At 35.5% G+C, this 12,288-nt stretch overlaps 1 protein-coding gene across 1 annotated transcript in view; it reads left to right on the forward strand.

Moving 5' to 3' along the window:
* The window catches only part of LOC133527902 (parathyroid hormone 2 receptor), a 55,951-nt gene that overhangs the window by 11,409 nt on the left and 32,254 nt on the right, over positions 1-12,288 (forward strand). The window contains exons 5-7 of the mRNA XM_061865096.1: positions 3,195-3,443; positions 7,012-7,189; positions 9,861-9,954. Of these exons, the coding sequence (XP_061721080.1) occupies positions 3,195-3,443; positions 7,012-7,189; positions 9,861-9,954 (521 nt within the window). The remainder of the gene's footprint in view (positions 1-3,194; positions 3,444-7,011; positions 7,190-9,860; positions 9,955-12,288) is intronic.

The raw sequence follows: 12,288 nt of genomic DNA on the forward strand, positions 1-12,288 counted from the left end.
CGACCCCACTAAAAAACGGAACCCTTATAGATTCGTCATGTCCGTCTGTCTTTCCGATTATGTCACCGCCACTTTTTTCCGAAACTATCAGAGCTATACTGTTCAAACTTGGTAAGTAGATGTATTCTATGAACCGTATTAGGATTTTTACGCAAAAATAGAAAAAAAAACAATGAATTTTGGGGGTTCCCCATACTTAGAACTGAAACTCAAAAAATCTTTTTTCTACAAAACCATACGTGTGGGGTATCTATGTGGTATATCTAAAATGATATTGAGGTTTCTAATATCATTTTTTTCTAAGCTGAATAGTTTGCGCGAGAGACACTTCCAAATTGGTAAAATGTGTCCCCCCCCTGTAACTTCCAAAATAACAAAATGAAAAATCTAAAAAAAATATATGATATACATTGCCATGCAAACTTCCACCGAAAATTGGTTTGAACGAGATCTATTAAGTAGTTTTTTTTAATACGTCATAAATGGTACGGAACACTTCATGGGCGAGTCCGACTCGCACTTGGCCGCTTTTTTCGTCGTTTTTAAATTTTTTGCTATTTTACTTTGTTACATATTGCAATTTAATGGATGACTGTCATTGGCCTTCTTTTATGTAAGCATTTATATGTTTAGTTATATTTACGGCTGTTGTTATCCTGAATACCAATAAAATAAAAATAAAAATAAATAAATTAACGCTGTGTTAACCTAGCCTTATAGATGTAGTACTATGTATGTAGGTACTTACTACATAGGTCACTTAGGTCTTGTATTTTCTCAATAGTTTTTTCAGACATGAAACGGTATAAAGACACTCATTTCAAATGCTTTCATGTTTATTCCCGACATTATGGTCTACGTGGCTTGTCTTTACGGTGTCCCAAGACTATAGGACATCATGGGAATGTACCTTAAATATCGTAGATAGGATATTTTGCTGAAAGAAGACTTTATGTTATTTTTAAAAGTCAGTAATTCTGCATATAACGATTTTCTAAGAATTACTTGCTCCGTCTGGGAATCGAACCATCTTAATAATTTTCTTGAAATTTGACTCAAACATTTTCCGATACTATGCTACTTAAGAAGAATTATTATTTTTTGTCCATTCATTCGATTGGCATCATAAAAATAGGGGTGATTTTTTTCACATTAAAGTCGTTTTGATTCCCAGGTGAAGCGAGTAATTCTTAGAAAACCTTTAAAAGCAGAATTACTGACTTTTAAAAATAACATAAAGTCTTCTTTCAGCAAAATATCCTATCTACGATATTTAAGGTACTTTCCCTTGATGTCCCGTAGTCTCGGGACGTCCTGTATACTCGTAGCGCTGTAAGGCGCCATATAATGTTGTATATAGAGTGCCCTCCACACTAGCTTTCAAATTCGAAGCATGAATTCGATTTGGACTTATACAATCAATGAACCTTTGATAACCACTAAAATCAGGACGATTTTGCCTCCAGACGTGATTTCATAGCTCTCACTGTAAAGTTTATATTTACATGAGTTTTAAGTTCAAAGGCGTAAGCTCCGGCTTTCCGTTTCATCGGGCGCAGCGGGTTCTACAAGTTTCGTATAATTTATGCGATTCAGAGATATTCGATTGATGTCTGTTGGCTGGAGTCCTTTATTGGTGTCGAAGATGACAGAATTTGCCAAAAGAAAGAATTTTAGAATATAATAGGGCCGGCTAACACTAAATAAATCCAGTCCCACGATGAACTGAATAAGGCTTGCATTACGCTTATTCGGTAAATAATGGATAAAATAATAAAAGTTGTCGGACCGGGTACACATATACTATGGTATTTTTTCTACTCGTCGACTGTAATGGTTGAATTACGATTTCTTATACCAAACTATAATTGCGTTATTTTTCATGTATGGACTCTTAACACAACTATAAGATTCATTTCGATACACTGTAGTCAAGTATAAAAAAAAATTGACCAATCATGTGCCGCCGCGCTCTCAAAGAAGAGGCTAAACGGGCGCAGGGCGCGAGGTTGCGCGGAGTCTCGCGTTTATATATATTATACTACATTTTTGACACACTTACAAATTTTCATTAATTATTTAGGTTTTATAATAAAAACGAGTATTATTTTAGATGACTCGTAGAAAAAGTATTGTAGGTATATAAATGTAATCAAGCTTTTCAATCTCGTACCTTACTTAGGCAACTCAGCAAGCATCGTTCTCTATTATGTCACGACTGTATACTCTTTCTTATTTTAGTTTCAAGTACTATAAAATGTATCCCACCTGCAAGCGTGCAGCGTAAAAAATAGCTTTTGATTCTCTTAACTTTGCGATGTACACAAGAAATAAGCTTACTAGAAAAGAAAAACATATGACGGATAAATTCATTCATAACTCATCGAACTATAGGCACATAAAATATTTCACTATTTCAAAAACTGTGTAATCGTTTTTTGCGCAAGTGTTAGGCTTTATCATTTCATAAGTACTGTCACGAATTTTAATTGTTATGCCATTTAGGTTTCAAACTAATTTGAATACTCAATAGTTACTATAACATGCCCAATGTAAACAATAAATGAGTCATCATCATAAGTATTTATGTATGTAAACAATTTTTAATAACAACTGGAATATATGTACCTAATATAGTCGCTTGACCATGTCCAATCAAGATTGTAAATGAAAATAATGTTATTGAATCACACAAAAGCACATACATAGTTTTACATGCCCTTTCAACATAATGCTCAAACGTAAACGAGTGTCGACCCATTTTTCCAACTCAAACAAATATGAAGTACACTGCGTCACCTTCGCCGGCAGCGTTCCTCCTCTTATCTAAGTCTTAACGTATCTAAAGCAAATTAAACTGTAACCAACCCATCACAAGTTCCAGCGACCTTAATTTACAATCTTACTTTTCTTTTCAGGTCCAAGGAGAAAGTTTAAATTGAACGGAGGCAATTTATGAAAAAGGCAGAGTTCCTTGTACGAATCGCAAATACTCCCATAGACTGCCGATGTTTGCTCTCGCTGTCTTATCATTTGATAAGTTAAAACACAAGCCGCAGGCAAACAACCTTATCATGCCCGTCTCTCTGGGGACTCTGCGGCCCGTTTCAGCACACAACACTTGAAACCCAAGTTTAGATTAATTACGCTGCAACGCGATGGAAACGTGTGAGTGCAAGTGAAAAGACTGTGAATATTGTGTAAAGTAGTTTTAAAATTCGCCAAGCTGGAGGATCTAAGCACAATCGAGGTGCAGGAGACACTGGGGGAGGCTAATCTCAGTGCGAGGACGTTAGAGTGTTTGGTGAAGAACGATGGGTTAGGGGGGAACTACTGCCCGGCTTACTACGACGGGCTGCTGTGCTGGGACCCCACGCCGTGGAACACGAGGGCCATTCAGAAGTGCTTTAGCGAGCTAAATGGAGTCCAATATGACGATACGCGTGAGTAGTTTTTTATTTATTATTATAAGTCATACGCGATTTATATTAAGAATATTAATAGTAAGTACATTGTGTATCAAGGGGAGTAAGTCAAACTTTGCAAACTAAGTATTTAAATGCACGACAGCCGCAGACTGGAGTGCATTAAAGACTCGAGTTTGCTATGTTCTTACCCCCGGAGTTACGCACAATGTTTTTCATCACACTTATGAAGAAAAAAACTAAATTTTAAGGGAAATAATTTTTAAACACGGTGACATTTCAAACATTTGTCCGCCATATTGTCATTATTTGACAGGTTAGGCCTATCCTAGTTAGTTAGGATTATTTGACCTTTCCGGTATTTAGCCACGATTGAAAATTCTGTAAAAATATTTGAAACGGCTATTAAATTAATCATATTCAAAATATTTTTTAAGATAAACAAATAAAATACATTATAAACGTCCGTATTTGACACGTAAACCTCATTTATATCTACTTAGTACGTATGAATTAGTGACACAATTAAAAAATTTATAGCTCTTTTCCACAATCCATAACTCCCGGGAACAATTTACATGCTTTCTAATAGAGAAAAACCACTTGATTCAAATAAAATGACAACAGTCAAAGCATAAAAGCGTTGCTATAGTAAACAACCAGTAAAAACGTATACGTCTATGATACATGTAGTTTACATATGTTCCAACACTTTCGTCCTTCAGCAAGTGTGATAAAAAACATTGTGTGTAACTCCGGGAGTTAGAATTTTGCAAACTCGAGTCTTTAATTCCATTCCTCCATTCCTTCGGGTCAATAATTACCAAATCCAAAATTTCACTTACCCCCCTCGTTGCACAATGTACTATTACACTGGTCTTAGCAACATACTGCTTCATATTTCTATTTACGGTTGATACGCTTTTCCGCTTGAAGCGTTATTGGCGTGGCGCTGTCGGAATCTTCGTCATCTCTTTTTTTCATCAGCTTTCAGCAAAATCATACAGCTTTACCTAAATAATGATATTACGAAAAATCTCGTAATAAATTTCACTTTTATAAAAGAATTTCTAAGGCCGTTTAAGCTTCAGATTTGGCTGCGTTAAAGTTGAAAACAATGAATTATTTATGTCATTCGCCGCCGCCACCTGACAACAGACAATAACCTTTTGTCCTCACGTAATACTGTTTCTGTGAAACAAATTTTAAACCAGAAAATATATATTAAAATGAATAAGCACTTAAAAACTGGTATTAAGTATTTACTTACTCTTCGTAACTAATATTGATGACAAATTATAATTACATATTCGTTAATTAATTAAGTGGCCGCCCACACATCAAAACTTTCCAAGACAAAACCAATTTGATTTATCAAAATAAAGATTCAAAGAATGGAGTGAGATGCCTGATTATAGGTATAGGGCGGCTGAAACGTATATATTTACGCTATACTCAAGTACTTAGTACTGGAAGAAATGGGGTTGATTCCTCTTAGTAAAAATAATAAAATTGAGCGAAACAAAAGTAATGTAAGTCTTTCCAACTGAAAAACGTTTATTGAAGTATTAGTACCTAGCCTACATTTAGGAATGAGGGCAGAAGAAGGACCTTTGGCGCCTAACAATCTTTGATAAAGGTAAATTAGGGCTTTTCAATCAAATAGTCAACGTTAAAATTAGGTATACTTAACCTTCCGTAGCTATGCATAACTTAGGATCGTGCATACAATCGTTTAAATAAATATGTTTGTTTTGTTACTTACTTGTTTAGCAAAACGTATATCCACTACAATAGTAGTTTTGATAAGATACTACAATGAAACGAATTTTCATACCGTTTGACAACTTTAGCGACGTATTGTATAGGTAGTGTTTTTGTAACGTACATGTTCAGTTTTACGATTTTATCATGAGTCATGACGACGTCGCCACCGTAGTGTAATACCACAAAATAAAAAATAAACAGATCCGTTCTCGCCGTTCTTGAAAATACATACCAAAACTTGCCCGACTCACTAGGGTTGCTTCTGTATTAATTTCGAATTTTAAAAAGTAGATCATGTAAGTTTACAGACATACATACATCGATTCGTTTATACATACATCTTATCATGTTTACATTCCTTAGAGATTGCATTTTGACGTACATGGCAGTAGGTACCTACGTAGCGGCGGGGACGTCAAGTGAGCAACGCGCGCACAGCCCGACTGAACTCTGCCCGAGAGTGCCCGAGAACGCCTGTAAATGTATGCATGCCTTTGGCTTGAAAGTCGCACGTCTCACGCTAGGTCACGAACTTTTCTTCTTAAATCATATTTTATTTCATATTGACATATCAATTAATTTCTGAAGCAACTTTTATTCCTTGGCATCTAATTTTTTTAGAAATATTGCTTAATAAATAATAAGCGACTATACATACCTAATAAGAAGATAGTAACTCTTTTGATTACCTTTTCAAACTTATAATGTTTAAACAGGCAATTAACTAAATTAAAACTAAAAAAAGAGAAGAAAATTAAAGTAATAATCAATATACGTATTTGTCATTTTTATCATCAAAGAATTACCTATTAAAAAGATAAAAACTTTTAAAGTAGTTAATATATCACTTTTTCTTACATGCCGATTACGCGCAACAAAATTTTCACAATAAAAAAATTGTTAGAAATATATTATTGAGAGCTTTTGGGAATACGTGATCCCACCGAAAACATTTTCACGTAAAATGTTGCCATGACGAAACCATTATGGCTCACTTTATCAAAGTTATCAGATCTTATGAAGAGCCAAGCTTCTAACTCTACACGCCCTAACTTTACAAACTCTACACCTTAGTCAATACACGAGTATGTGGCTTGGCCGTTTCGTTAATACAACACCTATTGTATAATAGAAAAGTAATGAACAGTGAATAAATTTTTCACTTTACGCCCATGTGACGGTAGCGAAACGTCCAAGCCAGAACGAGTTATGTGTTTCTTACACAATAAATAAATGTTATCATTATCTGAGGATGCCTTTTAACAGAACAAATAAACTTTAAATGTAGCTTTTCTTATATCTCTAAAATAGGCCTCCTCTGGTCAAGGGTCCTGCACACGGAGTGCTAACTGCAGTTGCAGCTGCGTGGGTAACCAAATATAGCAAGAGAGACTTGTAGCCGTATTCATAAAAAGTTAGAGCCGTGATCATTGACCAAGTCCTGTCGTAGAGCGGATGCCAAAATACACGATTCGTAAACACTAATTAGCGCTAATCAGTTGATCAAGGCTTCAGGAAACGCTTGGGAAGTTAGAAAGCCCCGACCTTTCTTTATCCCGTTGTTGCTAACTCACAATATGGGCGCCACTATTTTGAACAGTTGATTTTGACAAGAGCAAAATCATGCGTCATCAGATTTCTGTCGAAACCATTCATTCATTTGTTTTGTTTTATAAATCTCTAATTAATAACAGAAGTTTGGTGTGTTTGGAGTGGTTTGTAGCAAACTACACATTAGGATGCAGAATAATGTCAATTTATGCTATTGCATGTTTAGTTTATGCTTCGCGACCTTATTGAATTATATTGTTTTCCACAGAAAACGCCTCGCGGCATTGCGCGGAAGGCTTCTGGCACAACTACTCGGACTACTCAAACTGCACAGAGCGTACCTCCGACACCTCTGCGACGGACGTCACGAGCCTCATCTACCTCGCCGGCTACTCGCTCAGCCTCGCTGTGCTGTCGCTGGCCGTCTTTGTCTTCCTATACTTCAAGTAAGTTGACACTAACTTAGCCTATAGTTTGTGTAGCGACCGGCCAGCAAGCAGCGGTGTGTTCGGCAGGGTGTGCAGCGTTGCGTCGATCGTCTAACCAAAGCGTGCGGGCTTAAACAGCATGCATTGAGGCCGCTCGCATACCGGAACAACCCGCTGGTCGCTGACGCTTGACGTTCACTCAGTTTGCACCAGAAAGATGCCACATTAGTGTCATTTGAGCGTCGGCGTCTAGTTAGCGCTATGGAAAATAGTGTCACTGAGCAGTACAGTTGCACCAGCGTTGAGTCGAGCAGCAGCCATTGAATTGAACTAGGCGCCGACTCTCAGGAGATGCTAGTGTGGGACCAACCAACCACCAACATTACATAATAATACATTACGATACAAGTTTAGTGCGAAAAATAGGAAATTCGCAACGAGTGGGAATACATTAAAACACGACCGAAGGTAATGTTTTAAGTCGACACGAGTTGCGATTGCCTATTCGCACATGTATCGTACATTCATGGACTTTAATTGTTGGGCCATTTAGGGTTAATAAAGTAAACCCGAAATAAGTCCGTGACTGTATAACATTTTACAGCACATATGGCCCTTTAAATTTTCGAGATAGTTACGTAATGTGCTATATCGTACTAGTGCGGGAAAGTAGCACCATAATAATTATGTACTGCAAACTTAACAATATTTTAGATCATAATCAACTATTTCTTTGAAGATTGATCGCATTGAACATCTAAAGCTTCCACTATCGGAAGATAATGATTATACAAAGACGAGGACATTGAAGTACCCTACATTTCCATACAAATTCAACAGTAAAGTACTCTTTATCTTAAACAATTTTACACCGCAACTTTTCGAGATTATTTTTATATGCAATTCGATCAAATATAACACCCACCTGCATCCTTCCTTCATCCTTAGCCAGCTGGTTGTCATATAATTTTGTTAGTGAGACATAGTCCTAAATGTGGCATATAACAGCCATAATATGTATAACAAACCAGTTGCCACTATCCATTTGCCCTGACAAAAAGTTTTTTAGTACAACGTATGTAACGCATTGCATCGAATCATATCAGAAACTCGATAGATAACATACAATATGAATAGTCACTTTTCTAACAATTTTGTCAAGTACTCTTCAAATATATTCATTATCGTTCTGAAGAGTTATTCAGAAATGCTTCACTGATCCGGAACTAGAGAATATTTAATTTTTCATAGTTTAGTACTTCATTTTTTTACCGAACAACCTACCTTTAGTACAGTGGCCAAGGCTTATTAGCCAAGTAAAGATACGGTAGCGCAAAACATCATATTAATAGCCAGAATTTTGAAAATATTACTAATAAAATATTTACAGATAATATATACAGGAATCCTACAAATCTACTGTCCGTAAAATATAGCAATCTAAGTAAGCAACCTACTCAGTCTTTATTAAAAAAACATCACACTTACTAAGATGTCACCGCATTAAACCATCCGATTTAGCTTGAGCACTGAGCAGGTGACGTTACGTTATTCGTTACCTATAGATCGTGTCATTCACGAAGACGCGTGCCTGGACTCGTATTGTCATGTTATTAAAGGTTAGATTTGACAAATCTGCGCGTCATCGTGGATGACACGAACTATAGCACCCAGTTAACTTCGGGTCACTTTCGGGTTTAAAAACTCTTTTAAAAAAAAAATTTACTTTCCTATAAATAAAATAGTTATATATACAACAAGTCAGCAATGTTTGATATTTCGCTGAGTGCTTATTTTGAGTCCCGTCTAAGCCAAAGATGTAGTATAATATGTAGATTCACGAGCGTAGCGATTGAACCTAATTTAGAATCTTATGCCTACGCATAAGATTCTAAATTAGGTTAGGTATAAGGGAATCAAAAGCGTACGAGATTTAGAGAGAACATATATTTGGAAGGTAAAAATACAACCTGTAAAATTGTAATCCTTCGTCATTACTATTTCACTCATGTTTTCATAAGGTATTCTAACAATCAAGTTTAATTACCGCAATAAAACTTAATGAAAGAAATTACAATAAAAGAATATAGAAATAACGAACACCAATTGACAGTTCAATCGAAAACTTTTTTTTGTAAAAAACCTTTGTCAGATACGGTCCGAATTGCGGATACTACTATTTGTCTACTAAAAGTAAAGATCGTTAAAAGTTGAATCATTTATTTTGTGTAATAATCTTTGTATTTTTTTTAAGTTCATTGTTTTGATTTTACAGTAAAATACTTAAAATATGGTGTTTTTATCAAAATATTAAACTTTTTTTTTTTCATTAACTAATTATTACGAACGGATACTCGTAGGGTGATTTGGAACGATGCGGTCTGACTTATTTAGGGGGGGGGTCTATTTATAATCCGTCAATATACCGTTCAATTACGTTAAAACTTTTTGTCTCTTTGACAGAGAGAATAGAATCCAAATATTTCGAACTTGTACGAGGCCCAGCACGTAGAAATAAGAGTCTAATTTAAAGGACACTTGAATGTCATTTTGTCTCCCTCAGTTAGAAAAAAACCATTTAATTAAAAAAAGCTAAATGCAATTAGGTTACTTATTTACATACTAGTTATTTTGTTATCGACAAAAAGCTGTCGCTGTAGCTAGAATTGATTTCGCTTTTCCATTTCAGAGATCTAAGATGTCTACGAAATACAATACACACAAATCTCATGTCGACTTACATTCTGTCAGCATGCAGTTGGATACTAAATTTATCTCTACAGGTAAGTTACGATGTATTTTATTAATCAGTTTATTTATGTAATTGACGTGCACATTGTTACTGTTAATTGTAAATCAACTCAAATATCATGAAATAGTTAATAATTAGCAGGTGCTTTGTAAATTATTTACACAAGTCTAACAATTATCCAGCTTTAATGTTCGAACTTGGCTGCGAAACTGTCTTAGTTTGATACTTTGAAGGTCTTCTATTAATAGCAAAGTTGCTAAATCTCTCAATCTTAAAGATTAAGTTTAAATAAGTTTTGAGAGGACCAAAGAGAGTCCTTCCGAAACGTTCTTACTATCGAAATATAGAATAATATTAGTCTGACCGTCCCATTCCTCCATTAAAACATGGCGCCCAATTTGAAATATGCGCATACATTCTAGCGAAAGGTTAAAATCATAAAAAAATGAATTTAGATTTTTTGCGATGTAAGTAATTTTTTCCTGTAGGGCTAAGATGGTCGGCTCTTTATCATTTGTCACCATGCCTGTCACATTCTAACAAGTATGAAAGCGCGAAAGTGACGGGCATAGCGACTAGTGATAAAAATAGAACCATGCTGCCACTGCTGGGCTGTATCTTTAAGATAAGGGCAATGAGACAAAGAGAGAATGTAAAATAGAAAACGGAACTTCGTCTCAATCAGCTGACCCACGATGTCTTGTTTTTTTAGCATTGCTATAGTTAATATGAACGTCTTTTGCCCTATAAACACATCATCCCATCTATGACAATATTAAATAACATTACATATTTATATAAATGTACACAGGTGTACCTAGACATACTTTGGTCACCCTGATTAGCACGAACAATCCCTCTGGGATACCTTCTCTTTCTGACACAGTTTCCGCCGAAAAGGCAATTTCCTCGTTACTTAATAATTCCATGACAAAAGGATAAGAGAGCACGTTTCTAAAAGTCAAATATAACTAGCTCTAAACTAAAATTGTAAAATATACTCAGAAGAGACTAACTGAAAGACAGTAATTCTTTGAACTAAAACGTTGACCTAAATGTCAATGGGCATATTGCGTTTGTGGGACGAATAAACAAGCGGACAAGACTGTGTTTTACGAAACATATAAAAGTCCTTGCTTGAACAAGACCAGTATAAATGTTTTCACGGTATATATACATTTGCTAGCGATACAGGTCAAGTTATATTGGGAATGGACTCACAGTCGAAGACTAATGTTTTGTGAATTAGGCAGCAAGACACAGCCCTTAGCGTAATGGACAAGGGAAGATTTACGATCGTCTGTCTGACCTGTCCGGCTACAAAAGAATGTGTTAAGGTTTTTAAACAACTTTAAATTACCTAAAAAAGTTAAGTGCAATGAAAATAAGGAAGGTAGCAGCTACATTTTGGAACAACTCACGAAATACTCGGTAATATTGTAAGTGATAAGGAAGATTAATTTATTGAACATATATAAGAAGTGACAAGCGAACCTCCGAGGCTTCCATGAGCCTTGGCAAAAATGCCAGGACAACGCGAGGAAGATGATGTAAGTGACAAATCCGTACTTTGAATTTGACATTTGATGTAGATGGCCCCGTATGGCCATTATTGTTATCGAAAGTTGACGTTGGACAATCGAGTAACCACAAGACATGGTGCAGTACAACGGTATCTATTTCAGCTGTTAAAGTAGGGACACAGTTTTTTCTTACATCACTTTTATATTTTAATAACCTTTAGTAATTAGATGACAAGTTTTTAAACTTAATGGAAACAAAAACTCAAAATAACTGTCTGTCTCAATTTCTTTAGTGCTAGGTACCTATAACTTTTACTCTAAAATCCCTTCACAACTGGATTCGTAATAAAACAATTATGTCTCATAAAAATAATGGCAATATATAAGTTAGAATATCTAGGTAATGGCCTGATTCGAACGTTAAAGCTGGATAAGTACCGAACTTGGCACTGAACGGAAGTTTGCGCATGCTTTGATAATCATAGAGAATACTTAGGTTAGGATAGGTATGTTAGTTTTATATAGTCGTACGTAATTTCATACAGATTTAAAAACGGGTTCAACCCGCTTTTAATAAAATTAGAAATCAAAATAAATGAGTACGTTGTACGTAGAACTTTCAGACAAACAAAAAAGTCATTCAAGGATGGATTCTTTTGCTAAGCTATATAATTCCTGAGAAAATGCTATTTTTACTGTTTAAGAGACTAATAAAAAATGAGACTCTAAAATCCTTCACTACGACGATGCCCACAGGAATTGCGCGAACCTAAATCTCCGTATGATCTGCCTACATCATCCAATTTAATTCCATGATCCATTAGTTCAAGTCATTAAAACAC

Source organism: Cydia pomonella, chromosome 18 (assembly GCF_033807575.1).
Source record: "Cydia pomonella isolate Wapato2018A chromosome 18, ilCydPomo1, whole genome shotgun sequence".
In the NCBI taxonomy this organism is placed as follows: domain Eukaryota; kingdom Metazoa; phylum Arthropoda; class Insecta; order Lepidoptera; family Tortricidae; genus Cydia; species Cydia pomonella.